Below are 27060 nucleotides of genomic sequence, written 5' to 3'. Positions count from 1 at the left end.
TCTGGTGACTGATGCCCCTTGACGAGGCGAGTGTGATTTGCACTAGTGACTACAGCGAGGGCTGAGCGCTGTAACCCGACTGCAACCCGGGGCGCGCAGGCGCAGTGCAGCGACCCGCTACAGCGCCTGTAATGGCTGCTGGCTGAAATGAGTCAGATGCTGCTGCTGCTCCGTCTTCTGTTTGGAATCGAGAGCGGAATCGACACCGTTAACTTGGGCATACCTGAGTTAAAATGGTTGATTTCCGACCGGAGAAGCATCGCGAAACAGAAACTAACGGAGTGAAGTGAGTCCTATTCCTGTAGGTAGACCGGTTTATGTTTCTTATTTGTTACAGGGGGGGCGGACGGGACGGAAAATAGAAGCGGAGTAGCGGCGCTCGATTGTGTGTGTGTGTGTCCCCCTGTGTTTGCTCCCGTCGTGGCAAAAGAGAGAAGAGACCTACGTAGGTTATCGTGGTTTATTTGAACACCTGTTTCTGTTTTGCACGCAGGTTTTATAGATCGCATTCTGGCTTTGGGATTCGGTTCAGGATGTAGATTCCCTGTGATACCAGCAAAGCCCGAGTCCGTTTTCCTGCCTGTTGTAACTCGGGGCTTTTTTTTTTTTTGCGGGGACGAGATTTCCCTCTGTTGCGCTGCGTTTAGCGTAGTTATCCAGCAATGCGGTGTTGTTTTATTTAAAAAAAAAACACCAGCGTTATTTTTGTACGTGTGTCTAAGTAAGTGTATACCCTTTTTGCTATATATTTCACCACCAACACGATGAGTTACGTAGCTTTACGGTGGGTGTCTCTAGGTTGCCCTCGTCTTTTCCGTTTGTACGGAGGCGAAAAATGGCTGTGAAGTGCTCGCGAGCCGACCCTCGAGCTCTGCCTGCAGCCCGCGGGAGCCTCGGAGAGGGGCTTCCGCGGAGCTCGCGGGGTTACTGTAGTTCACGTCGTGCGGCGCGGCAGGAAACGAGAAGGCCTTTATAAAGTTCAAGCCTCCGCGGCCGAAGTGGTCACGTTTGTCCGGCCGCACGGCGGGGTCTCTCCCTGCCTCTGTCAGCGGGTTACATAACGCGTTTTCGCTGTTACTTGCTTGACCACAGCACTTAACACGTACGCGTACCGAGCTGATGATTGGTGTTGCATACCTTGCGTTGCCACGACAAAGTGGCTACAGTTGCTTTTCTGGAATAGAAACAGCGAAACGCACTTCTATTTTTTTTTTAAAAAAAGGACCGTGCCTTATCTTCCAGGCTTGCTGTTATTGAGAATGTTTGGGTTAGTTTAGTTTTGGCTGACGCCTTCATCCCGATGTTATCTTTAGATAACACGACGCATTGTTCCCGCCGGCGACAGTCTCATGAGCGGTCAGAGGTTGAGAGAGACGATTCGTGCGATTAACAAAAGCATATAAGAGGTCACAGGTGAGAGGAGGCCGTTCGCTCGGTGTGGTTACTAGTTCCGAATCTAATCGATCCGATAATCTCTTTCAGCAGTTTTTAACAGAAACAGGCTCGTCAGCTTTCAATGTTACGAAGATGGGCAGCTTGTTCCAGACTCCCACAGCCCTTTGTGTAAAGAAGTGACACCTTTTCTTATTATTAAATAATATTAAATGCACTCACACGCAGCTTCCCCTGCTTTCACTGTTGATTCTAAAATGGAAATGTGTCCTGAAAACGAGTAGTTCAGTTCTTATTTGAATTGATGGAAAGATATGCTTTGGGGCCTCCTGAGTACAGTGATACTCAGGTATATAGTCTGTTATTGTGAGACTAAAAATATCTTCTAGAAACTCAGTAAGGAGCGACAGATTCCTTACAAACTGGATCATAGTATTGATCCAATGGGACACTGAGACAAAAAGCTCACCATTCAAGTTGATTTAAGAATTGTTGAGGTGTAGAATTGTGGACAATTGAAAAGGAATTACTGTATGGTTAAATGATAAATTACACAGCCTTACTGTTTTTTTTATGTAAAGCAGTGAAAATTAAAAATGTACATGCACGGAAATGCATGTGCTGAATATCTCAATGACATGTAAATACAGAAACAGTCTGGTGGCCTGTGGAGGACTTGATGTACCGGAAAATGTGTCTTGCTCATTTTATTATTTTAACATATTTCAGTTGAACGGCACTTCAGTAAGTCTACGTGTGGTCTGTTTTCCCTTTCTTGCATGTGGATAAAGTGGCAAAAGTTGCACAAGAAATTAGTTGTGGGGAATTATCATACTGAAAAAAAAGTTTCATTATGTTAGTATGGGATTAAAAGTGACACAGACTTTAAATTATAGGTGAGGGCCCAGTTCATTCACTTAAAGCTTAATGCTACCAAGAAGAAATGGTAAAGGTGTGTTTTGCTGTTTGGTTAAGATGTTGTTTTTTTGTTGTGCTTATCTTATGGGGTTAGGCTTCGGTGTCTGGTGTGGCCTTGTGGCTTTGAAGATCAACATCTGCCTGTTTTGTGATCCCGACAAGAGGTGCTGGCCTAGACTACAGTGTAGTGGAGTCCTGAAACCAAGCAGTTATCACTGTGGGTGGAATAATCTGCTTGTTTCATGCCTAGGGAAACGAGGGACAGACCTTACTTAAGCAGCTGCCTGCTGCAGAATGTTGCTCAGAATGAAATGTACAGTGACTTTTTTTTTATCTTCGGATCTTCATGCTTGGATGGAAAAGGCACTTCTACTTGTGGAGCTTCTTGTCTGGGGACAAGCTGGGGTTAATTCTGTGCCGAAAAGTGAAGAGATGAAAAATCACAGTGTTTCTGCATCGCCTTGAATTAACCTTCTTGCTCCTTTGCAGCCCCCTTCCATCTGACCCCTTCCAAATACCTTATTTGTACTCCACTGATAATCCCTGTGTTTGAAAAAGGTTTAGTTGGATTACACAGTTTAATATTCCTGCTCACAGCTCCTTCTCGCACTGTCCAGCTCTGTACTTTAAAAGAAGACAGCCGCAGATGCAGCTGTGACATCGCAGTGAGGCGCTCTCAGCACCCGCCTGGAAGGCAAATCAGGTCGCTGCCATCAGCGATGACTGTGGACCAGTAGGTGGTGCTCTTTCCTCTGGATCAGAATTCCCAACCAGTGCATACCATACAGTGACCATACCGTGTTGCAGGACCTACTGACTGATTAAACCAAAATCCTGAATACTTGGTCATTGAATATCTCAGGGCACTGTTCATTACAGTTGGGGTGGCAACTCCAGTGTCCTGTCTAAGCTCCAGTCTGGGCTCGCACAATTCTAGCCTCCCTGACGATTCCCTCAATTCAACTGGTATGGCAGTTTCCCACTCCTCCCCACTGGTCTGCCGTGCAGCGCAGCTGCTGATGCAGAATCATTGCTGCTGCATGTCACTCAGGTGAGATCTGCGCTTCAGAGGGGGGAGAAGCAGGGTGAAGAGCAGTGCTGTTGCAAGCAATGATTAGTGTTGCACAAATCAGTGAACACTTTGTAGCGCAGTGTGAGTTTCGGAGTGCTTCGTGGTCCCCAGCGAACATACATTGTTTTCACCAACATGGCTGGCCAGCCTTTTCCAGATTCCTACAACCCTTTGTGTAAAGAAGTCCCTCCTGTTCTCAGTTTAGAATAAACTCCCGCTTGTGACCTTGTTTATTTGAAGTTCGCATTGGCATGTCGACACCCGTTTTAAAGCCATTATTTTATTATATCTGTGAACTGAGAACAAATTCTCATTTACACTGGCTGCCCGGAGTCCCATTGGTGCAGCTGGGTGTTTTGTGGGTTGAAACTGAATGATGAGTATTTTGCTTGGGGACTCTACAGCTTCTGTGACATCCTATCCTTGCATTTAATAAATAATGTAGGCCCTTCCCTTACAGAGCACTATGTAGAGGGAAATGTTGAAACAGCAGTCAGTAATGGCCACACAATGCAAACTTGTTGGCGTGTGCATGCGACTCAGTGATGAGCAGACTGCGGAGTCTCTCCTTTGCACGTCGTCGTGATCCTGCTAGCTGCGTGGACACTCGCCAGCATTGGTTTGTCCGTGCCTTGAGGGTGTACTTTCGCAACACCCATCCATCCGCTTTGTACCCGCTTCCTCCAGTTCAGGGCTGCAGGGGAGCCGGAGCCTATCCCAGCAATCCGGAGGAGCAAGGCAGGGTACACCCTGACTGGAGCACCAGTCCACTGCTGAGCCACACAGACACACCCACTCCCACCAGCGCCAATTTCCCCAGCTGCCAGTTAATAATAATAATAATAAACTTTGAGAAGGTGGCTTCTCAAAGTGCTTTACAGAATGAGAAAAATGAATAAAAAACACAATTACAACACACAGAGGAGACCGTGGATGGTGGTACTAAGAAAGGCAGAGGGGTGAAGAATGGAACCAGTTCAGTAAAGGCTCTTCTAAAGAAGAGGGTCTTGAGTCTGGATTCCCAGCAGTATGTCTTTGGACTGCGGGAGGAAACGAGAGCCACCAGAGGAAACCCATGCGAATGTGGGGAGAACATGTGAACTCCATGCAGATCGTGCAGCAGGAATTGAACCCGGGGGCCCCAGATCTGCAAGGCAGCAATGCTAACCAGTGCTCCCCTGTACTGCTCCAAATCACCACGGCTTCCTGGAGTGTACAGCGTTCTTGTCGGCCGCCTCGCCGTCCGTCATATCTGACGCCTGAAAGCTTCGATCTTGCATCACTGCACCTGCCGGTTGTCCCAGCAGCCCCCGGAATTAATTCACGTGTGGAGCTGTGAACGTGTCAGCAACTGATCTGTTCGTTTGTGTTGTGCTGTGCAGTTATGTCAATGTTAGTATAACAGTATACGTGCTGGGTCTCATGTCGGGGCTCACGGCAGTCTGATAGAGGAGTGTCTTGTAATAAGCGTGGCTCTCCGAAATTCCTGCTGTTTCAGTGCCTTCTTCCTCCGAGCGTCCCAGCTTTCGCTATTGCTTTCCCTGCTCCGAGGTGGGCGTGATGCTTGCGTTGCTAACAGGATGTGTCGTCCGCGAAGCCTCGGTCGCCTGCCTGTTATCAAGGAGCTGCAGCTCGAAATGTTCGGGCACTGACCATGGAAACGACGGTAAAATGGAAATGGCTGTTGTTTCTTTCCTAGATACAGGGCTTTGTTTTTTTTTAAGTGCTCTAATTGTTTTTGTTAAGGTGCTTCCAGCTCCTTGTCTCCCTGTAGCTCTTCTGCTGAATCCGACAGATTCCTGATGGGATGTAGGGTTGCTGATGAGGAATTTAGATCTTCACCGTGGGGGATATTTTTCTGCCTTTCGGATGAAGGCCTCCGAGTCGCGACCTGCCTGCCTGCCGCTCTGTGCAAGCCCTGCAAAGAACTGGAAACACTGTGCCTGGCTGCCCAAGCAATCACATCATTGCATTTAGTCCCCGTCACTTTGTTAGAAGAGCTGTGCGCTGATGACATGCTTTAGGTTTGACTTTCCCAGTTGCATCAGTTTGCTCCTCAAGTCTTGGTTTCGGGCAGGTGCTCCTGCGAGGGGCTGAACTCGCTGCAGGCTTGAAACATGGAGTGTAATTTCACGTGCAGAGCGACTCTGGGTGCATCTCGGGGTCATCTGGTGCTCCGGTGGTGAGCCGAATGCAAAGGTCATGTTGACACGGGCAAGCACTCTGCTGTATAGTGTTGTGTGCCAGGCACTGCTGCGCTGAATCCATCAAGTTGCCCGTGGAATTGATCACATGCCGAGTTCCAATATGGATATCTGCTCCTGTCTTGGTGGAGTGTGCACGTTTCCCCGGTGTTCACGTGTGGGTTACTGCCCCTATGCAAGTAGGCAGGCGTTTACTTCAATTGCTGCAAATTTCCTTCAGCATGGAAGAAGGGGGTAAGGGGGGTGTTCCCATGTGGCAGGCAGCTGCACCCCACCCCACGCCTCGTTCTGTCTGCTTCTGTGCCCCTGGCGTGACCTCATCCTCTTGTCTCCCCCCCCAAGCAGTCTAGAGCAAGCATAGCGAGACGGGGAGCATGGCGCTGAAGGAGAAGCTGGAGGCCGCGCTGAACGTGGGGCTGAGGGTCCCCAGCATCATGCTGCTGGACGCGTTGTACCGCTGGGACGTCAGCTCCTTCTTCCAGCAGATCCAGAGGAGCAGCCTCAACAACAACCCCCTCTTCCAGTACAAGTACCTGGCGCTGTACCTGCACTACGTGGGTGAGTAGCAGCTCCTGTTCTCTCTCTCTCACGTGCACAGGCCCTTTGTCTGCCCCACGAGGCGCCCTGGATTAGGGCGAGTGCTAAGCAAATAGGAATACTGATAACTTGGACTTTTGTGGCTGTGACAAAAATGAGAAACATCCCATGGCTTCACCAGGGGAGTGAGTAATGAGCACTGTTTATAGAAACTGTTGAACCCTGTGGGAGCAGTGAACTGGCCTGACCTGTGTGCTACAGGGAACAGGCTGTGCTCCGCTAGCTTTGCTGTACAGCTAGGTGATCTGCGCCAGAAAAGGAGAGCAGGCTTTGATTCAGTTCTTCAGATCTCTGTACGCCCACAGTGGCTCCCCCCTTGCTGTTTTTTCCTGATGTACTGTAATAGTAGAAGAGGTTTGTTTTTTTTAAGTGTCAAGCAGGTTACATGACAGCCTTGTTTTTAGGTCCTCCTTCAAGGGCTATGGATGAGCAGAGCTGTCACTGCAGGAAGAGCCTCCTGTAGGTTTTCAGCAGCTCGGTTTATCAGACCCTCACTAGGCTGTTGCCACGATCGAGCGATGACGAGCCCAGTCTCGACAGCAATCCCTTCCATGCAGAGAAGCTCTGAACACTCAAGATATTTCAGGGGGTTAGGGGGGCCCGATCTGCCATTCCCCACATTTGGGGGGTGTCCTGCGCCAGGGCAGGGGTTATTCCTGGTGGGGGGAGGTTCGAGGGAGGGGTCGTCTCGGGCAGAGGGACTGTTCTTGGCAGGGGGGGAAGGGAGTTGTTATTGTTTAATGCTTGTTTTTTTGATTGCTCTGAATACAGAATAAACCATTTGATCCGAACAAGAAATACTCCTCTAACAGACAGTTTAAACAAGTGTTAAAAGCCCTTATGTCTGCAGCTTAGCTTCAGGTTTGTTACTGCTCTGTCTCTATTAGTGGATTGTTTTTAAAAGGGTATAAAAAAGACATAACTAGGGTGCAGGAGTTTCCCAGTTCTTATCTGAGAAAGTAACGAAACTTCAGGGACATCTGTCATGTGTTTGAACCACAGACCTGTTGGGAGCTAATCTTTTGTTTGTTACAGTTAAAGGCCGATCTGATTGAGCAGTGAACTCCTGCATTAAGTTGCCATCTTTAAGTAAAGATATCAGCTAAATTTATGAGTATTATCATGTTTGATTTTCTTTCTTCATTGCAATATTTGTTTTGGAAAAGCGTATTGCCAGCAGAAACAAAACTAATACTGTATTTGAAAGCAGATTGGAGTGAACCGCTCTAAAGAGACAAAGCCTAGGATGAAAGACAGTGATCAGCCTCTGCGGCTTACACATCTTATATCTTGAGGGTGGAATCGTTTGCAGTCCAATTTTTAATTGGTAAAAAAAAAAGGTTGTGTGCCTGGATATGCCATGGGAGTGCATTTTTTGGTGAATGTCCAAACTCTGCACGATCTTGAAAGTATGTTGTTTTTTAGGATTTTAAGTTATCGTTTTATGATAATCTTTTTTACTCACTGGCTACCTCTTCACTAAGCTTGTGCTCATTAGTTATTTAAGAATGGCTTTTTTTTCCCAGTACTAAACAGGTCCAGTACATCAAATATCCTAAAATATCTATGCTGTCTAAGTGAGACGTTCTTACTGTGAGCTGAACCAGGGGAAACCACATTCCTCCCACTGAGCCTGCCGATAGGTGGGTGTTGTGCAAGTCCAGGCTCAGCAAAACTGCTCGCTAACAGTTTTAAGGTATTACTGCCCTGTCTGCACGGTTCCTGTCTATCTTGTAACATTATTTTTCACGCTCTGGAAGAATTCACGAACTAAGTTTGCTATAGCTGAAGTTTCAGAATTCGGCAGGGTGTACTGTAACAACCAAATGATAAAGCTTTGCCCTCTTTTTGAATACAAAATAAGATAAGAATCATGAGAGAAGGCTTTTCAGCCTGTTGAACTTATTTGGTGGCTTGTTCCATCCTCCCACAACCCTTTGAGTAAAGAAGTGCCTGTCTTCCCACAGCCCTGGCACTGTGGGTCAGTGGGCTAGTGTGGGTTTTTTTTTAAGGGAGAGCAGGGTTAGTTCTTAACCCCATTACCTTAAAGTGTAGTTTTAGAAACCGGATCCTGTTTGATAAGGAGAGTGTTGTGAGCTGTGTGCAGAAGGAGACACGGGCTCAACAAGTGTGCTTCCAAAGTGCTGCAGGGATTTGAATGGAGTTGTTGAGGCGTGTTATTGGTCCTGATTCACTGGGTGCCTATTCACAAAGCTCTAGCTCATGAGTTATTTAAAGAATGATTTTTTTTCTCTCGCAGCGGTTCACACAGGAAACCATTCTGCCCTCTTTTTGGCCTGAGCAGCAAGAGAGGACAATAGGCAGTTGTACCCAGTCAGTCTCCCGCAGTATAAACTGCTGACTAGGGCACTGTTCTATCCCAGAGAGAACGTGGCCGGCCACTGTCGCTGGGTTCATTACACCCAATTAATAAAAGTCAGGAAGAACAACGGACAAAACTCAATTGGAAGTAGCGGCTCTCGTTCGCCAGCTTGGTTTTAGGATGGAAAGATGTGGGAGGGATGAGTGGGTTTGGCTCAAAGTACCAGCTTCTGGAAAAAGCATGTCAGCAGTATACTAAGTGTGTACCGGTTTCCTAAGAATAGCTTTTTTATTTTCAGTGTGCTGCTACAAGTGCAGGAGAGGCAGTTTAATGAGAGTTAGATAATTGTATGGGGAGTACCCTACCTTGAGGAGTTACCCTGTGGTTAAGACGCTGAGTCTTGGTAAGGTGGAGAGGGTTGTACTTAACTATAACAAGAGTGGTAGTTGAAATCTCCTTCTCCAGGCCTTCAGTGGTTTATTGAGTATTTCTTTGGTAATAAATCCCCAGACAACTCTAAATGGGAGCCGGATCTGTGCTTGTACCATTCTGGTTGGGAATAGTGAAAGGCTGTCCTCTGTCTTCACTCACGTGAAAATCCCTGTGAGCTTGCGTTTGGCCCTTTTCTGATGCGAGCCGCAGGTGTTCGTCCTCCTGTTTGTAATTTGCGCAGCTGTTTGTCCTTCTGTTCGTGGCTGCGCAGGTGCAGAAAGGCGGCTGACGCAGGTCCTGCGGCCCTTTGAGAAACGGAGACGCACGCAGGGGTCTGGATTTGTGTCTTTACTCCAGAGCTGGAAAACGAAACCCATTGTTTTCGTTTTTGAAATGTCGTTCCTCGGAAGAAAAATTGAAAGGTGACTTTGTTGTTTACTAATTGTGGATTTAGATTAGTAAAACACCTGGCTGACACGGGTAGTAGTCTTAATCAAGCAAATGGATGCCTAGCTTTATTCCTCTGAGGTCCCTGAACTGTCAGAGAAAAGGCACCGGTGTTCTATGAATAAGTCATTAAACCATCCCGTCCGGATTGCCCGTTCCCCAGATTCACAGGTGCCCGTTTTGTGATTGAGGATGTCCTGGTCAGAATCCGCTACTGAACAAACCGGCTGAACGGCTTCGATTGAAATGAATTGGAATACACTGTGCATTCCAGTGTATTCCCAACTCCAAGCCGTCCTGCAGAGCTGTGCTTTGGGCCTGGCTGTCTCTGAAACGTCCTGTCTGGGGCGCGGATCAGCAGGGAACAGCGTCCTGCAGGCCGGAGCGTGGGAGCCCCTTAGCTGAAGAGATACTCAGCACAGAGCCCTGCAAGATGGTCTTATTCCAGATGCCTTGTGGATGCGTCCCCTTGCGCGGTCTTTGTTGACTCCCTTTGCTTTTCCTGATTCAGAGTCTTGGGGTTTCATGCCACTCTTCAACCCCTCCCCCCAGCCTTTCTCTCACCCCACAGGGCTTGGAGCTGTTCTGGAGTCTACACTGGGACCAGAGATTGCCAGACTGGTCCAAGATCCTGGGTTAAGAATCCCCAGGCTCAGTCTTTCTGTTGGTTCTGGCCCTCCGCTGATCCTGCTCCAAGGGGCCTGACCCTGCGCTTGTTGGCATTTCGCAGTGGACAGCGAGCGACAGGATGAGACCAGTGGCTTAAGCTTGCGTGAAGGCACCGAAAAATGACCGATAAACATCCCTTCCCGTTTTCTATTGCCTTGCTGCATCGGTGCAGGGATCGCCAACAAGGGTCCTTCTTCTCGCGCTGAGTGAGCAAGACGAGCTAAGATCTGAAGATCTGGATTTGATCACTTTGGATAAAAGAAGGAAAATGTCGTTCGGCCTCCCCCCTCCCTCGCGGAGAGCCCGGTTCAGCTGGGAGAAGTAGAGCCGCCGGTTCCAGTCTTGCAGAGTGAGGGGCTCAGTCGCGTGCCGGGAAAGGTCTGGTGAGAGCTGCAGAGGTCATGCAGGGGGGCTGGGTGGGCCTGGCCTGCAAGAAGACCCCACCGCTCGTACGCCGAGTTACAGCCTTGTGTTTTGAGAACTTTTGTTCTCTCCCCTCATTGTTATATTTAGCCGAGGTGAAGAACTGCGGGCTTTGTGGTGCTGGGCGGAAGTAGAGCGCAGTCTGATAAAAGGCAAAGGAGAGCGGGCCCAGAAGGGAAGGAGGAGTGCAATCTGAAGCGTCAGCAAACCCAGCAGCTTGCAGGGCTGCCGAGAGCACGCAGAGCAGGTTTTTTTTTCTAAACTGCGCTGTGCTGACTTCACACCTGCAGCGTAATCTTAGGTGTCTCGGCCTCTTCCTGCATCTGCGGTGATGGCGAACTCTGGTGTGATGCGGTCTTTCAGAATGCTGTGAGAGAGAGCGACCGGTGAATGAAGGCAACAAGTGTTAGAGGAGGGCAGGAGGAATGAGACGCTAAGGAGGGTTGCTCACCAGAGGAAAATGTTCAGCCCATCTGTTACCAGCTCCAGAGCGGGATTACAGTGTGAATGGGGGTCCCTGCAGTAGGCTGGATGTGGCTGTCTTGAGTCTGGGACTGTGATTGTTGGAGGGATGAGTGGGTCCTTGGTGTGACCCCTTTAGCCTTTTCCTGAAACGTACCTGTACCACAACCCCGTGTGAAACCGGAATCAGTCTTCTATTAGATCCTAGCCGTCAAAGATCGTTAGTCTTGGTACCTTCATTCCAGAGCTTTACTCCAGCTAATAACTGAATTATCAGGATCTTCAGCACTTGGGATAATTAAGCAGTAAAGGGTCCATTCTGTAACTTAGTGGCAGGTTCAAAGTCCTGGAACTGCATGCAAGTTTACTGTGAAGCTTTTGCTCCAACTAACACACAGTTATTAAAGCATTGATTTTCAGCACCTGAGTTAATTAAGCAATTAACGATCAATTAAGTCATTTATGGGGAGGGTTAAGGAACCTCTCCTGCCCTGTGTTGTCTTTGTCCTTGCCCTGTGTGGGTAAGAGGAGGTGTTGTGGAGAGCAGAGAAGATTCACAATTGGCAAATCACAAATTCTGGGATGTGTAAAACATGACTACAGGGATCCTTTGGAAGAGCGCGTCACGAAGAAGGACGGCACACTAATTTGAAGGTTTTCTCCCTTTAATTTCCGAAAGCTGTGCACAGCGGAAAACGCTTCTGAAGGACTCCATAGTTGCACGGGTGCCGGCCCTGTTCTTGTGAGGCCTGCCTGGCATGCAGAGCGACAGCTAATCCCTACCTTTCCTCCTTCGGCGGGTGCAAAGAAGAGTTCGTTAAGCCATTTCCAGGGAAAACCCCCCGCGGCTCTGCCTTTTAAACTCGAACATGAATAGAGGAGAGAGGCACTTGAAGCAGTCTCTGCGTGTCAGAACGGATCGGATCTTTCGTTCTGTGGAGAGAGAGGCTCCCTGCTTATTTCCATCACCTTGTCTCGGAAGCTGCTCTGTAGTTTTCCTCTGCAGGAAGCTGTCACAGTTTGGTCAAGTGAGCAATCCCGTTATTGTTTTAGGGTCGCCACTGTAACAAGTCGGGTCTACCCTTTCAGGATCAAAAAAAAGTTTTAAGTGTTCTGGTTCAAGCCGTGGGGTTTCTAAGAACCTTTTAAGTACGTGCTTGATAAACGTCTGTAATGCACGCGGGAGGGAAGATGCCAGCTTGCAGTCAGACTGAGCGTTTATACCCCTTTCTGACTGTCAGCATCACATCTTGGGGATGTCTGGGTTGCAGCGGGAGGACAAGCTCTTTACAAACACAAGCTCCTGCCGTGTAAGCCAGAGTTTCCATAGGTGCAGGCTGCTGCTATATTTGGCATCAGGCGTTGCATAATAAGACGGATGAGACATGCTTTGTCGGCGAGCTGGCGTTTCTAAATCCGAAAAACTGCAAAGCCTTAATCATTCGCCTGCGTCACGCGTCTGCTCTGACTGCGACGTCATCGAACAGCCTCTTTCCCAGCTCGTCTCAGTGAAGGACTAGAATGAGAAATATCTCTATTTCTAAGATCTAAGAGAAATACCGGCAGCCATATCAACCCGCTGAAGGCTCAGCAGGTGTGAGCCTGGTCAGTACCTGGATGGGAGACTCCTGGGAAAGCTAAGGTTGCTGCTGGAAGGGGTGTTGGTGGGGCCAGCAGGGGGCGCTCACCCTGCTGTCTGTGTGGGTCCTAATGTCCCAGTATAGTGACGGGGACACTATACTGTAAACAGGCGCCGTCCTTTGGATGAGACGTAAAACCGAGGTCCTGTGTCTCTGTGGTTATTCAAAATTCCAGGGCGTTTTGAAAGAGTAGGGGTGTTACCCCAGTGTCCTGGCCAAATTTCCCATTGGCCCTTACCAATCATGGCCTCCTAATAATCCCCATCTATGAACTGGCTTCATCACTCTGCTCTCCTCCCCACTGATAGCTGGTGTGTGGTGAGTGTACTGGTGCACTCTGGCTGTCGTTCCATCATCCAGGTGGGGGCTACACACTGGTGGTGGTGGAGGGGAGTCCCCATTACCTGTAAAGCGCTTTGAATGGAGTGTCCAGAAAAGCGCTATAGAAGTGTAAGCAATTATTATTGATTATTGTCTAACATGGTGGGGCAGCAGGCTGTAATGAGTGGATGGGGACTGCTAATTGCATATTATACTGAGTAATTGGTGTATATAACATTTGTTTTCAATAAACGTTTTTTAATGGCGTACATTGTTTTAAAGAAATAAAACCCAAGTCCAGCCTTTAGGTCTGCTTTACTCTTTAAACATGCACTGGAATATTTGTTAGATTAAGGCTCCTTTCCACACGGGACACTTGACCATGTACCAGAGGTCATGGCCTATCAGGTCACCTGTCCTGGATCAATAGCGTCTTAGCCTTTTCTTCCTGTCACATGACATTGTGCACTGCATTTTTAAATTCCTAAGCTGTGTTTGCATCTGTCAAATTTAAATTCAGTGACAGCCTGCGTAGATCAGCTTAAAGGCAGGGCTGTTCCTGTTGGAGGGTGTTTTTCTGCCAGATCATTTGTTTCTTGTTGCTTTGCCAATAGATGCTGCTGAGTTTGCATCTGTGTCTTCATCAGTATTCCTTTTAAGTGGTGGTTAGGTGTGTCCCTGAGGGAATTCCGTATTCCATACGGGAGCTCTCCTGTTCGTGCAAGGAAGCCAAAGTGAGATGAATCCTTCTTGAGGGGGAAATTATTTATTGCTGCTTCAGTTGAAAGGCGGTTTTGGGGGCGTTGAGAAAAGATCAGAGCAATCGGGTGTTGTCAAGCGATAAACCTGTAACGTGTTAAATGACCAGGGGCACAAATGCATGACCCAGGTTGATCCTTCTCCAAAACGGGACCTCAGTCTGGTCTGTTCTTCTAGTGATGAAGGACACTTGAATTTATGACTCAAGTGCGCAAGTGGTTTGTTCTATTGAGGCGCCAAATGACCTGTTGTAAAAAAAAAAAAAGCTCTTGCTTCATTGCTGTAGAAATGTGTGATTATATTGGCTACTTATAAAATTTTCTGGCTGGGGGCTCTGGATATTAAGTTTGGAGACTCTTGTAACAGTATAATATAGAAACCCAGCAGATTTTTTTATAGCAGGTGAGACAAACTGGAAATTGCTGACTTTATTGCAGAGTCTTTTTCTGAAGTCAACTTAATCTTAATTTGTTTTAACAAAAACACTCATAACATGCCTGTCTATTTTTTTCTTTATTGCCCCCTTGGCTTCTTACAGCTTATTGATCCATGAACATGGTCATCAAATCATTGTCTCCTTAGAATGACCCGTCGGTAAGGCAGGGGATGTAGAGATGATGCAGGCTCTCTTTTTTTTGTCCACCGCATACTGCGGCATCTGACGCCTGTGCAGGACTGCTGGTCGGCCGCTCGTGCGCGCTGTCCCACGGTGACCGGCCGCTCGTGCGCGCTGTCCCACGGTGACCGGCCGCTCGTGCGCGCTGTCCCACTGTGACCGGCCGCTCATGCGCGCTGTCCCACTGTGACCGGCGCTCGTGTTTTGCAGGTTACATCCTGAGCGTGGTTCTTCTGACTCTGCCCCGCCAACACCTGGTCCAGCTGTACCTCTACGTCCTCACGGCGCTGCTCCTCTTTGCTGGCCACCAGATCTCCAGGTAACCCTGCCGCCGCGAAAGCACACTCCCCCCTGGGGACCAGTCGGACTGGTCGGATCACTCGGCTGCCGCTTTTATCCAGAGCAACCTTTTTTATATATATAGGCAGAGGCGCATGCAGTGCGGCTCGCTAGTTCCACACTCCCACCACCCTTTGCGAAAGGAAATGCTTCCTGTTTTCAATTTTAAATAGGATTCTATGGCACAATTGGCTTTATTCTACACAGTATCTTCTTCAGCAGCCTGACTGGGCTGTAGGAGCCTTCTGGGTAAACAGTTGGCAGCTGGCAACACCAGCGTATTTCAAGTCTAATGCTTCATCACTTGACCATCTCAGCCTTCGTTGTGTTAATTCTGCATCAGCAGACATTTGGCATTACAGTAATGGTAAAATGCATGTGCTTCGGCAGATTTCGCAGAAAGGCTGCTGGTTAGTTAAACTGGATGCAGGTGATCAGTCCCGTGTGAGCCTTATTCCCAGAGCAGTGACTCTTGTCAGATGCTGGGAGGCTCTTGACTATGTCCTGCTGGCTTTTCAGAGACTACGTGAGGAGCGAGTTGGAGTCGGGGTACGAAGGGCCGCTGTACCTGGAGCCACTGTCCATGAACCGCTTCACCACAGCTCTCGTGGGTAAGTGCCTGTCTCGGCTCCCCGAGCCGTCGCCCATTCAGGGAGCGTGTACTCATCTATACATCGGCAGTGCTGTTTCCTGGCCCTGCCTGGTGTAAGTTTTATAGAGAGCACTTACTATCCAGTGCCTGAAGACCTGAAGCAAACAGCAATTTCGACCAAATAAGGAAATAATCAATTAAGTAATTAAAGGGGAACTGCAGTCCCAATTTCTCAGACCGGTTAGTGGATCTCGGTAGCAAAATAAATTCATTGATGTTCTAGAAGAAAATTACAAATTCAGACTTAAGCACAAAAATGTAAACTTTGTGAAAATACTGTAAGTCCCAATGTTGTCGCAAACTCGCAAGTTCCCCTGAATTGCGGCGTGATGTGGCCCTTCCTGCTCACTAGTCACTGCAATGCAATGTACGAGCGAATAAGCGCAGGATGTGCAGCAGACATTTCACCACTGAAATGTTCCAGCATGATCTACATGCAGAGTTAACAAATACTATTTGTCAGCAAAACCGTCTCACAATCGAGAGCAATATTCCTATTGTATTAAAGAGGTGTATTCCCAAGCCTGCTTGTTTACAATGTCATAGGGCTGCACACGTCACCAGAAGTTTTGTTGCTTTGTTCTAAATCGCAGACCGTGGCCCTGTGCGTACCTGGAAATTGTCCGTTTTGTGTTGTCCAAACAAGAAACAAAATGAAACAAGTAAATAGATATGAAAAAAGGGGAAAAGTTATTTCATGAGTATTCAAATCCTTAACTGTGGCAAACCTAAATTAATTTAGGTGCACAAAATTACCTTAACAAAGCCACACAATTAGTTGAGTGGCCTCAGAGTGGAATAAATGCAGTTCACATGATTTCAGAATAAATACACCCGTCTCTGCAAGTTCCCACAGTCAGGCAGAGAATTTCACGCATCTCAGAACTTTCAAAACAACTCGGTGATAATGCTGTAGAAAGGCACAGATCAAGACCTCTGACTCGGCAGCGATACACCTTCCTGTCTCCATGCCAGTCACCTGGAGTCGGTTTATGACCACGCCCTGTCCAGGTGTCTTTCACCATAAATACCCGGAGCCCACAGAGCTTCGTTTTCCCTTGTCCCTGTCTCCCTGATGATATCCTTTCTTGGATTCCTGAACTCAGCTCAGTTTTCCAACTTTGTCTGCCGGTATACCCTACGGCTTGTTACCTCCCATTGTCTGCCCGGCTTTGGATTCGGATTTAAACTTGGACTTTGATTCTTCGGATTCGCCCTGCCCTACAGAATGAGCTTCTCCATGTCCCCAGCTAGTCATGGTCTCACTTGGTGCACTGAGCTCATGGCAGCGCCTCATGTCCAGAGTGCGCGCTGCGTGTGATCGGTAGCGTGCAGATCTATGCAGTTCCCTGCGTGCTCCCTGCGGGTTTCTCGTCCCCGCTGCCTCTCGCCCAGCACTTGGGTTCTCTTTGCACTCCCCAGATCGCACTACTGGTCCCGTTGCAGAAGCAGGACATTACACCCTTAATGTCTCTTTAAGCACAGTCGTTGAGAAGTCAGAGGTTCTGAATCAAATGTTAAGTTTACTGGAATGAGTATATGTCATATCGTCATTTCTCATAATGGGACACAATAGGAAGTATCAGTATACTTTTGCAAAGCACTGTTTTTTTAACATGTGACACAGCTGTTCTTCTATCAGTCTGGTCAAGCTTGAAGGTAAACTGAGCTTAGCAGAACATGTTTTACAATTGTGGGAATCTGTCCTTTTTTTCCAGCAGTTTACTTCCCGAGTCAAATCGAAAATTAATTTTCTGAAAAGCTGACGCAGTTCTGCATAGCGGAACTTGGCCCGGCCCAAGCAGTTCAGCTCACGTTCAGGACAAGTGGCAAACAACTCACTGTCCTTTACCCAAAGCCTTATCTCTGCTCTAGTTTGCAGCAGCTAATGCCAGCGTCACGCGACGTTTCCTAGGATTTTCAGTCGTAGCCTTCATTTACATAATCATAAGAAAGTCACAGCGAGTTGTAGAGAGTCACAGCTCTTGCCCGCTACGGTCAGTTGTGTAGTGTGACACCCCCAGCGACTCAGTCAGAGCTCTCTTAACAGCCCCTACGACTCTCTGCGACCCATGACGATAAAATCAAACTGGTTTGATTTTCTTGTAGCGAGTCGCAAGTCGTAGGGGTGGGCAGTGAGCCAGATGTGTACTTGTGTACGTAATAGCGCAATACTTATTTGTTTAAAATATTTGTATTTTTAACTGTTTTATTTTTGTAAATTCGTTCTATATTTATGAAGACGGATGATGTTTTTGAAGATGTTTATTTGTGGACAACAATGCCTGTGTTACATTTTCCAAGATGTTTACCTGCGTGTTCTCCATGTTGTTTGTTGACTTTTGTACTCCCCATTGATTGGCAACTGCAGTTGTTAAATTTGACATGCTCTCCGACTAGGAGTCGAGTGGTGTCGTGTAGTGTAACACCAGCTTAAGTCAGCTCCATCTGTAGAATGAGCAGGCTGCTTGCTTATTTGGGTTGAGTTCTCTTTTTGCTTAAGAGATCCCAGCTGCTTTTTCAGGCCTCTTATTTTTTTACCTTTTGGTTTGAAGAAAAGAGACAGTCGGGTTTGTCAAACCCAATTTGTGGCTGTTTGCAGTAGGCCACACCTGTGCTCAGTACAGTACACCCACAGACAGTTTCTGGTGCGCTCAGAGACGGTAACAGAAACACCTGGGGTTTAGTAATGTTCTGTCTGTATTGTCTGACTTTGTAATAACTAACAGTTTGCATATGACTGACGTACATGGAGACACTGCAAGTTTCATTTCTGATTTCTGCCCTGCGCAGTTGTTCTTAAGACCCAGTATCCTTCAGGAATAAAGTGTCAGGACCTATGGTGCGGCAATCTGATGACCCAACACAGTGGGTCAGTGCTGGAACACAGTGTCCCAAACTAATGCACTACCTCGGACCTCGTTACTCATTGTTGTGAGCTCTGGCATGTGATTTGGGGGAAAATCGGAAGTTTGCCATTTGCCGTGATTGAGAGAAACTTTTTTCAGCCAAAGTGAAAGTTTCTGCCAATCCCGGCAAGGAAAAAATTTGGGGGTTTGTGGGGGGGGTGGGGTGTCTAATGCTGGCGTCACACTTTTCGACTGGTTTGATTTTCTCCTAGTGAGTCGCAAGCCGTAGGCGTGGGCTCTTGTGTCTGCGACAGTCGACAGCCAATGAACGCTCAACCAGAAGTACCACGGCCAAGCAAATGTGGTCTACTCAAGTTTTTCTTCCTTTTTTTTCTCGTCACAAAGGACGTTTGTCGACTTTCGTGCGGCGCTCCTCTTGTGCTCCACGTTGATTGGCTGCCAAAATGAGGCGGTACTTTCGCAGCACATTCAGCGACTGCAGTCACTAAATTTGACATGCTCTCTGGCTAGAGGTCGTGCCGTGTGACGCCGGTGTAGACTCTGCAGCATCACATTGTTCAACAATTAAATTAGCTAAATGCATATGAAAATGTTTAGTTCAATCCAGATTTAGGGCAGAAACAGGGTAAAGATCTAGATGGACAGGATTGATGTTAACACTTGGTGCATTTTTTAAGATAAGTAGACACAATATGGTCAGCGTGGACATCGGATGTGACATAGAGCAACTCCTAATTCATCCGCTGCTATATTTAAATGACCAGGTAATCGATTCATGACCTAGCCATGCTAAATCTTAGCCTTACTTAATTGCAAATTGAGTCAACAACCCCAGCATAGACAGACGGAGGCTCAATTTCCTGTCTGACGTATGGCATGTCTGCAGCTTGGTGCCCCCTGCTGTTAGTGCTGTGCTGACCCTGAGTGCGCACTCTGTTTTAGGGCAGCTTGTGGTGTGCACTCTGTGCTCCTGCGTCATGCAGACCAAACAGATATGGCTCTTCTCTGCTCACCTGCTCCCTCTGGTGGCCCGACTGTGCCTGGTGCCCCTGGAGACAATTGTGTTCATCAACCGCTTTGCCATGATCTTCACTGGCTTGGAGGTTCTCTACTTCCTGGCCTCCAATTTGCTGGTGCCCTACAACCTGGCCAAGACTGCGTACCGAGAGCTTGTGCAGGTAGGGATTTTCTGTTCTGAAGGTTCTGGTGACACTTTTTTAGGCTTTTGCGTCAGTGAGTAAGGGAAAGGATTAGAGATTATATTGCATAGGAGTATGGGAAGTAGAATGCCCTGTTTTCTTCTGAAGCTCTACAGCCTTCCTGGACTAGGACTGTTATATTTAGTGTGAATGATGACCTGTGTTGCGAGCACATCTCTGTTGGTGATTTAGGGGTACTGTCTTCTGACGCCATTGCCTCTCTCTGACAGTACTGACACGCCTGGCTCTCTGCGTCAGGAGGTGTTGTGTACTGTCTCCCCTGCCCCTCTCTGACAGTACTGACTCCTCTCCCTCTCTCCGTCTCAGGTGGTGGAGGTGTATGGTCTCTTGGCTCTGGGCATGTCCCTGTGGAATCAGCTGGTGGTTCCTGTCCTCTTCATGAGTTTTTGGCTGGTCCTGTTCGCCCTTCAGATCTACTCATACTTCAGCACCCGTGACCAGCCAACCTCCCGGGAGAGACTGCTGTTCCTCTTCCTCACCAGGTGTGCACAGCTCTCTGCACCCCCTTTTCTTCATTCGGTCCTGTATTGTACGCGTGCTGTTGAGCAGTGCTCTGAGTTTTTTTTTAAAATAAAATCTCACACATCCTGGGATATGTTGAGGATGAGAATAGTATAGAAGGATATGTGTAAAAAAGTGGAACTTGGAAATAATCTTCACACTCAAACAACACATTGTTGTGGTACATTTAATCTTTTCCTTAATATAGTAACAGAGTACACAATGAAAGTTGTCCGTTAATGAGTTTCGTCTATAATTAAAGGTATTAATCTGTCAATAACTGACACATCAGCTTACACACTGAACATTGCATATTTATGAATAATGTATGATAACATAAATATATACTTGCATTACTGTATTCAAATAAAACCGTTTACAACCCAGTGTAATAAAGTTCAAGTTGGCTTATTTGATTCCTTATGACTTGATTGTCTTAGTGATGTATTTGCAAAAACATCAGGCAACAGAAACAAAATCCTGCTTAAAGTATACCACCTACGGATTTGAAGTAAACGAAACGATGTATACATCTGTATTGCTGCTATGTGTATTTGTTCTTATGGAAGTGTGTATGATTTGCCTGAATGGGAATAATGTTCTTCGGGCTGGCACTGTAACGGAGATGAACCCCTCTCTCCAATCCCCACAGCATTGCGGAGTGCTGCAGCACCCCCTACTCCTTGCTGGGGCTGGTCTTCACCGTCTCCTTCGTGGCGCTGGGCGTCCTCACACTCTGCAAGTTCTACCTGCAGGGCTACCGCGCCTTCATGAACGACAACACCATGCACCGGTGAGGCCACATCGCGGTAGGAGCGGTCTTTCCTTCTCGTTGTCCCCCAGCATGAAAACACAGGGTCGACAAGTGGAATAAGCCAAACAATTCTTACATTTTTTTTTTGTTGATTGAAAATTTCCAGCAGAGCACAACAAGCAGCAGCACCGAGCGTGCTATTGAAGATCAGAGCCTAGGGCTGGGCAGTAGCAGTGTGTTGGTGCTGTGCACGTTGATCACTGTTACTTGCACGTTCGGGTTCAGCCTGTGCTGGATTGTCCGTATGTGCGCGCTCAGTGCCCTGCTGTCTCTCTTCTCCCCGGCCTCAGGGGCATGACCGAGGGGATCACTCTTCTCATCCTGGCCGTGCAGACCGGCCTGATCGAGCTGCAGGTCATCCACAGAGCCTTCCTCCTCAGCATCATCCTCTTCATCGTGGTGGCCTCCATCCTGCAATCCATGCTGGAGATCGCTGACCCCATCGTGCTGGCACTGGGAGCCTCGCGAGACAAGTAAGGGCCCCCCGGGGAGGCGGGGGGGGGTGGCAGGTCAGCTCCTCCAGGCCCACTGTGGCCTGATTACTAAACCCTTTTTGTATGAGCACGCTGTCTAGAGTTTCTGTACTGTAAAAAAATAGGGATTGATAGGCAGGCGATGTGAGTGACATCCCATGTAACAAGTAACAGATTGATGATACAGTATATATGGGATGGAGACATGTGGTAGATCAAGATATTGGTACTTTCCTGTCGTGCCTGGATGTTTCTATTGCATCGGAATTACTACGATTAATTTATTCGGGACCTACTTTTGTGTCCACTTATAAAGCTGTATTTTGGCATGATCTCTTCAGGAAGAAGAGAGGGAGATTAGTGAGGTGAGAGTAGAGCTCTGGAACGCGCTGGAAGAGCTCATCATTGGGGCAGGAGTCAAGGGCGGTGGTTAGGGTACTGGAGTGACACGCTGTTCTCAGGTGTGCTACTTCACCTGAACTGTTCAAGTGAACGCTTCTTGTAGCACCGCTACTCTGGGAAGGGAAATAACAGTGTTGTTCCATCGTGTGCTGGATTTGGTGCCATGCAGAGAAGAGCAGTTCATAAAGCTCCCGGCGCACGCGTTCTGCAAGTGATCTCTTCTCATTCCACACCGTGCCTGAAATCCGGGCGCGGTTAGGAAAGCTCTGGCTGAGTGTGTTGGTGTGTTGTGTGTTGCAGGAGCCTATGGAAGCACTTCCGTGCGGTGAGCCTGTGCCTCTTCCTGCTGATATTCCCCGCCTACATGGCCTACATGATCTGCCAGTTCTTCCACATGGACTTCTGGCTGCTCATCATCATCTCCAGCAGCGTCCTCACCTCATTGCAGGTACTGCGCACCCGCCTTCTGTCTCTTCCTCGTCTTCTTCTCCGTCGGCCCTTTTCGGTGTCCTTTGTTGTCTCTCCTTTTCCTCTCTCCCTTTCTGCTCTAAGAAGAAAAAAGAAAGAAAGAAAGAAAACTGCTGAGTTGAGCGCAGGCCATTATTCAGAGCGTGGTTCTGTTCCAGGTGTGCTGAGAGGGTGCCAGCCCCTGTGATGAAGTGTTTCTCGTTCCTTAGATGTGCTGCACACCCAGCAGTTAACCCTGCAGTGTCTGAGAGCCTTCTCCCGTTGAGATATTGGCAGGCCTATATACCTCCTTAGCTCTGTCACAGCATTCGGTTTTTTTTCCTCAAACGAACCTATAATTGCCCATTTTTTTGTCTACCCACCCAGTTCCAATGCAGTTGCTTTAAGATTCACGTCTCCTGTGATGACTCTTTACTGCTCATGGAAAATGGGAACACAAATGCAAACCACAAGTGTGTTTAGGGTACTGGAGTGACACGAAGTGCATTTAAAAGCAAGAACGGGAGGCACGTGTTTACACAAAAGGTGGTGGGGGTGTGGAACAAGCCACCCAGCCATTTATTTGAAGCCAATACCCTGGCTTCATCCAAGAGAACACTGGATGAGATCCTCTAGTCAGGACAGGAGACACTTCTTTATAAAAAGGGTGGTGAGAGTGTGGAGCAAGCCCTGTTCTTGAAGCCGAGATCCTGCTTTCCATCAGCACCGATGAGTGCTTTTCAAACATGTACGCGATAACTTGTAAAACCTCCAACTTACATTAAAAAATAGACTAGATTTCCAGGTATGCGCAGCACTGTATTCTGCGATTCAGAATAAGGCAACAAAACTTCCAGTAAGGTGAACCGGCCATGTTGCATTGTAAACAAGTAGGTTTGTGAATACATACGTCTCTTAATCCAAGAGAAATATTGCTCTCGACTTTGAGATGGTTTTGCCGATAAACGGAACTTACTTGTTAACTCTGCATATAGATCCCCTTGGAACATTTCTGCTGTGAACCGTCTGCTGCACAACCTGTGCTTATTCGCTCGTACATCGGCACATCGCCTTACACCAGTCATTACAGTGACTCGTGAGCAGGAAGGGCAGCTTCACATCGCAGAATTCTCACTCTTGCCCATGGCGAGACCAGGGGTTTGCGACAACATGGCGACTCGCAGCACTTTCACAAAGGTCACGATTTTGTGCTTAATTCGAAACTTGTAACATTTTTCAACACCGTTGAGGAATTAATGTTACCGAGATTTAATAACCTGCTTGAGCAGTCTGGACTGCCATTCCCCTTTGATTACCAAATGAGCGAGCCCTCACTGTTCTTGTGCCCCTCCCCCTCAGGTTCTGGGCACGCTGTTCATCTACGTGCTGTTCATGGTGGAGGAGTTCCGCAAGGAGCCCGTGGAGAACATGGACGACGTCATCTACTACGTCAACGGCACCTACCGGCTGCTGGAGTTCCTGGTGGCGCTCTGCGTGGTGGCCTACGGCGTGTCCGAGACCGTCTTCGGGGAGTGGACGGTCATGGGCTCCACCATCATCTTCGTCCACTCCTACTACAACGTGTGGCTGCGCGCCCAGCTGGGCTGGCAGAGCTTCCTGCTGCGCCGCGACGCCGTCACCAAGATCAAGTCCCTGCCCACCGCCACGCACGAGCAGCTGGAGAAGCACAATGACATCTGTGCCATCTGCTACCAGGTACGCAAGGGTCAAGAGTCAGCGATCGGATGTATCTGCAAACCCCCACTTGAGAGAGTCATCATCCTGCTGCCTTAGAGACGTGCTCGGGCAGTGAGAGACCAACAGCACCTGCTCTGTTAGCACTGACCAATAGGTCCAGTAGATCATTCAGGGAAGACTCCTGTGTCTACGGTCCAGGAACAAGGTCACCCTGACTGGACACATCCTGTCCTCGGGCGTTTGTTCAGTACAATTACCCTTAACCCCTTCAGACTGAAGGTACACGATAGGCGAATAAAGCAGAGAGAGTTTGGGTGGTGCACAGCAACAAGCCAGTGGGAGACTGATGGAGTAGGAGTTTACACAGATATGGGTGGGGCATCTGAGACAAAAGCATATTGACAAAGCAGTTAGCTGAAGTAATTTCTGTTTTTATAGAAAAAAAGACATGGTGTAGTTAATCAGTGTTGAAGGACAGAAAAAAATAAACTTTCACTGTTGGTGGACTGAATTCTTTTAGTGCTATGAATTCCCTCGCTAGAACTGAAAATATAGTGGTCTTGCCAACACTGGATCTTACACTGATTTGGACTTGGTACCTTCTTCTGCTGAAAACCAAGAGCAAGAACTGCACATCAGTCAGGAAATGAGGTCAAAGAGCACTGCTGTAGTATCGGTGCCCACTTCATGACCTCACACTCATTCAGCTAAAGCAGAGCTGCTCCTAGTGCTGAAGGCATTAAGGAGCTTACTGAGATGTGATTCATCCCTATAATCCTTAAGCACCGTGTCTTTTCAGAGCTGAGTAACTGACTGGATTTAAAACTTGTCAGTTGAAAATTTGAAATTCTGTTGGAACTTTAAAAAGCAAGTTTTAAGTTGGACCTTGTATTCTGCAGTCACTTTGTTACAAAATAAAATAAAAATGACAGGACTCTCTCTGGTGCAAAATTGTATAGTCCAGTTAACCTTAAGTTTAACAAGTACCTGTACTGTAAAAAAATCTGTTTACTTGATTGAATTTTTGTTTTGCTGTCCCCCAGGACATGAAGACTGCGGTCATCACTCCCTGTAGTCACTTCTTCCATGCTGGCTGCCTGAAAAAGTGGCTGTATGTCCAAGAGACCTGCCCCCTCTGCCACAGCCAGCTCAAGAGCCAATCAGCGACGGCCACGGCCGCCACGCCCCCACAGGAAGCACAGGGGGTGGGGCAGCTGCCACAGGATCCTGCTCCTCCAAACCCAGAGGAGGCGGGGCCTGCAGAGCCCCTCCCAGAGGGTGGGGCCGTTCCGGGGGGAACAGACTCTACAGGAGAGGGTAGCTGCGCACCGGAGGCCCAGCCTCACCCTGAATCGGGTCTCCCAGCGCCCCATGATGCCAGTCAGGAGGGACTTGACGCTGGCCTCTGCCCTACGCCCCCACACCTTGACCCCCTTGAGAACTGTCCCCAGTCTGTGGGCGGCCGGGACCAGGGCTGGGAAGGGCAGGCTCCTTCTCCGATGGAGTGCCAGGATACTATCTGCGCCAGCCGGCACTCCGCAGGGTGCGTGCCAGGAGGGCCTGCCTGTGCCACCGGTGTGTCTGAAGGCCAGGCCGCGCCTGCGACCCGGGAACACTGAGTCCATACCTGTGCCAGCGCAGGGAGCCCTTTGCAGAGCGCAGAGCTGCTGTTGCCCACTGACAGCTCAGACTCAAAGCAAGTGAACGACCCATCGCCCTCTCCCGTGACCCGCTTCCTTCTCCCAGCTCCTTGCTGAATTAACCCTTTCGCTGCCGCCCTGCCTGGGGGGGCAGGATACTATGACTGTTAAACAGAAGGTCAGGACGAGGGGAAAGACGGAGGTTTTGATGTACTAGAAGCTTTAAGCACGCTTTAGGCTAGCACGTTGTCACTGTCTTGTATTTGATGTAGGATTTAATTTTTTAATCAATAATCTGCCACCGCATTTGCACTAATGTAATTTATAGCAATGCTCCAAAGTTGTCTTGTCAGGTACCAAATATTTTTTGGTGTGTATGAGGAAAAAACTGTTTAAGGGGTTTTGATATACTTACAGTGTTAATGCAGCACCAGTGGATGTGAAATGGGCGAAAGCTTGCGTGAACACTTTGGTGCCCTCTACTGGTAGAAGTGGGAAGAGCTTCCGTCCATGGATTTAGAGCTGGTGCGAGCAACAGAAATTCACTCAAATACTGAATTTATTTTGACAGTGTTATTTTGCATTGATTGCATTTGTGAGAATGAATACATATACGATGTATGAACAAACTCAGCAAATGCCATTTTTAAATTATTATTATTTTGTAGGGATTGGTTAGCTTTTGCACGTTTCCTTGGATGCGAAATGTTGTTCATGATGTATGTGAATTTCACATTCATCGTGGCTTCTGTAGGGTTTTTTTGTATCTTATCGTTTGAAATGTATTCTCGAGTGAAGGGATTTTTTTTCATTGGAGAGATGAGGAAACCCTAATCCAGATTACATTCTATTTTTTATGATGTTTTTTTTAATATTCAACTAACAGGAGGTGTTAATCCGAGACTGCTGAATTCCGAGCAAATTTCAGTTGTGACTGAGCAAGAGAATTTGGCTGGAGTCTTTTTACTTTTACGGAACTGAATGTCAAAATAAAAACGAAGCATAAAATTTCAAGAGTCCATGTTGCCTGCTGTCCTTTCATGTACAGATGTTTCCTCGGGGAATGTGGTTCAGGCAGGTGTAAAGAGGTTTTTTAAAAAAACAAAGGTTTTGTGGAAAAAAAGTTTGAACTTGCACGCAGTTTGAACAGCTCCTTGTCTCTATCACAAATGACCAAACCTTTGAAGGCTGAGCCAGCATTACATTGTCAATACTGAATCGTGTCTCCATGTGACTGTGACCAGGACTCGCTAGAATGGAAGCACTGGGGTGAGTTGAGCAGAGCTGTCTTATTTTTTAAGGATACAGTGTTTTTAAGGGACATGCTGGACAAGCTTCCTGTGACATCACCTGACGTGCAGTGACATCACCGGGTGTGCAGTGACATCATGCTGTTCCTTCAGGCATGTCACAGCTGTGATGTCCACGTGTCCCATCAGCTCCCTGACCACACAGGAGTCAATCCCAGAGATCCAAGTCCTGGAAAAACTGGCTGCCCTGAAACGGGTTGGGATTTTTAACTGCTGGTTCCTGGCTTCCAGTCTTCTAATCTGTATACCCCTGCTTCTTTAATCGCTACACAAACGAGCTAATACAACAAAATGTGCCATGGAAACACAAATAAGTGAGCTGTACAACCCCAGAACGGCACGGCTCATGGAGACCACTGTCCGTAGTCGAGGTGTGGTTGGGGTGTATCTGCGCTGTTCTTCATCAGCACATCTTCAGG

General features: G+C 47.9%; 1 protein-coding gene across 5 annotated transcripts; it reads left to right on the top strand.

Annotated features, from left to right (window-relative positions):
* rnf145a (ring finger protein 145a) lies at positions 1 to 26349 on the top strand. 5 transcript variants are annotated; one of them, XM_088931497.1, is made up of 12 exons: positions 129 to 301; positions 1314 to 1413; positions 5932 to 6144; positions 14486 to 14594; positions 15134 to 15225; positions 19079 to 19314; positions 19663 to 19838; positions 20510 to 20650; positions 20962 to 21144; positions 21847 to 21994; positions 23353 to 23709; positions 24735 to 26349. In XM_088931497.1, the coding sequence occupies exons 3-12, from the start codon at positions 5961 to 5963 to the stop codon at positions 25308 to 25310; spliced, it is 2202 nt and encodes a 733-aa protein (XP_088787623.1). In that variant the 5' UTR covers positions 129 to 301; positions 1314 to 1413; positions 5932 to 5960; the 3' UTR covers positions 25311 to 26349. The 5 variants fall into 5 exon arrangements, with proteins under 5 accessions (XP_088787622.1, XP_088787621.1, XP_088787624.1 ...); XM_088931499.1 differs by having other exon boundaries at positions 203 to 286; XM_088931496.1 differs by lacking the exon at positions 1314 to 1413 and having other exon boundaries at positions 1 to 286.
* Positions 26350 to 27060: the final 711 nt, after the last annotated feature.

This window comes from Atractosteus spatula, chromosome 14 (genome assembly GCF_055471065.1).
Source record: "Atractosteus spatula isolate fAtrSpa1 chromosome 14, fAtrSpa1.hap1, whole genome shotgun sequence".
Lineage (NCBI taxonomy): Eukaryota > Metazoa > Chordata > Actinopteri > Semionotiformes > Lepisosteidae > Atractosteus > Atractosteus spatula.
This window is presented reverse-complemented; position numbering and strand designations above follow the sequence as displayed.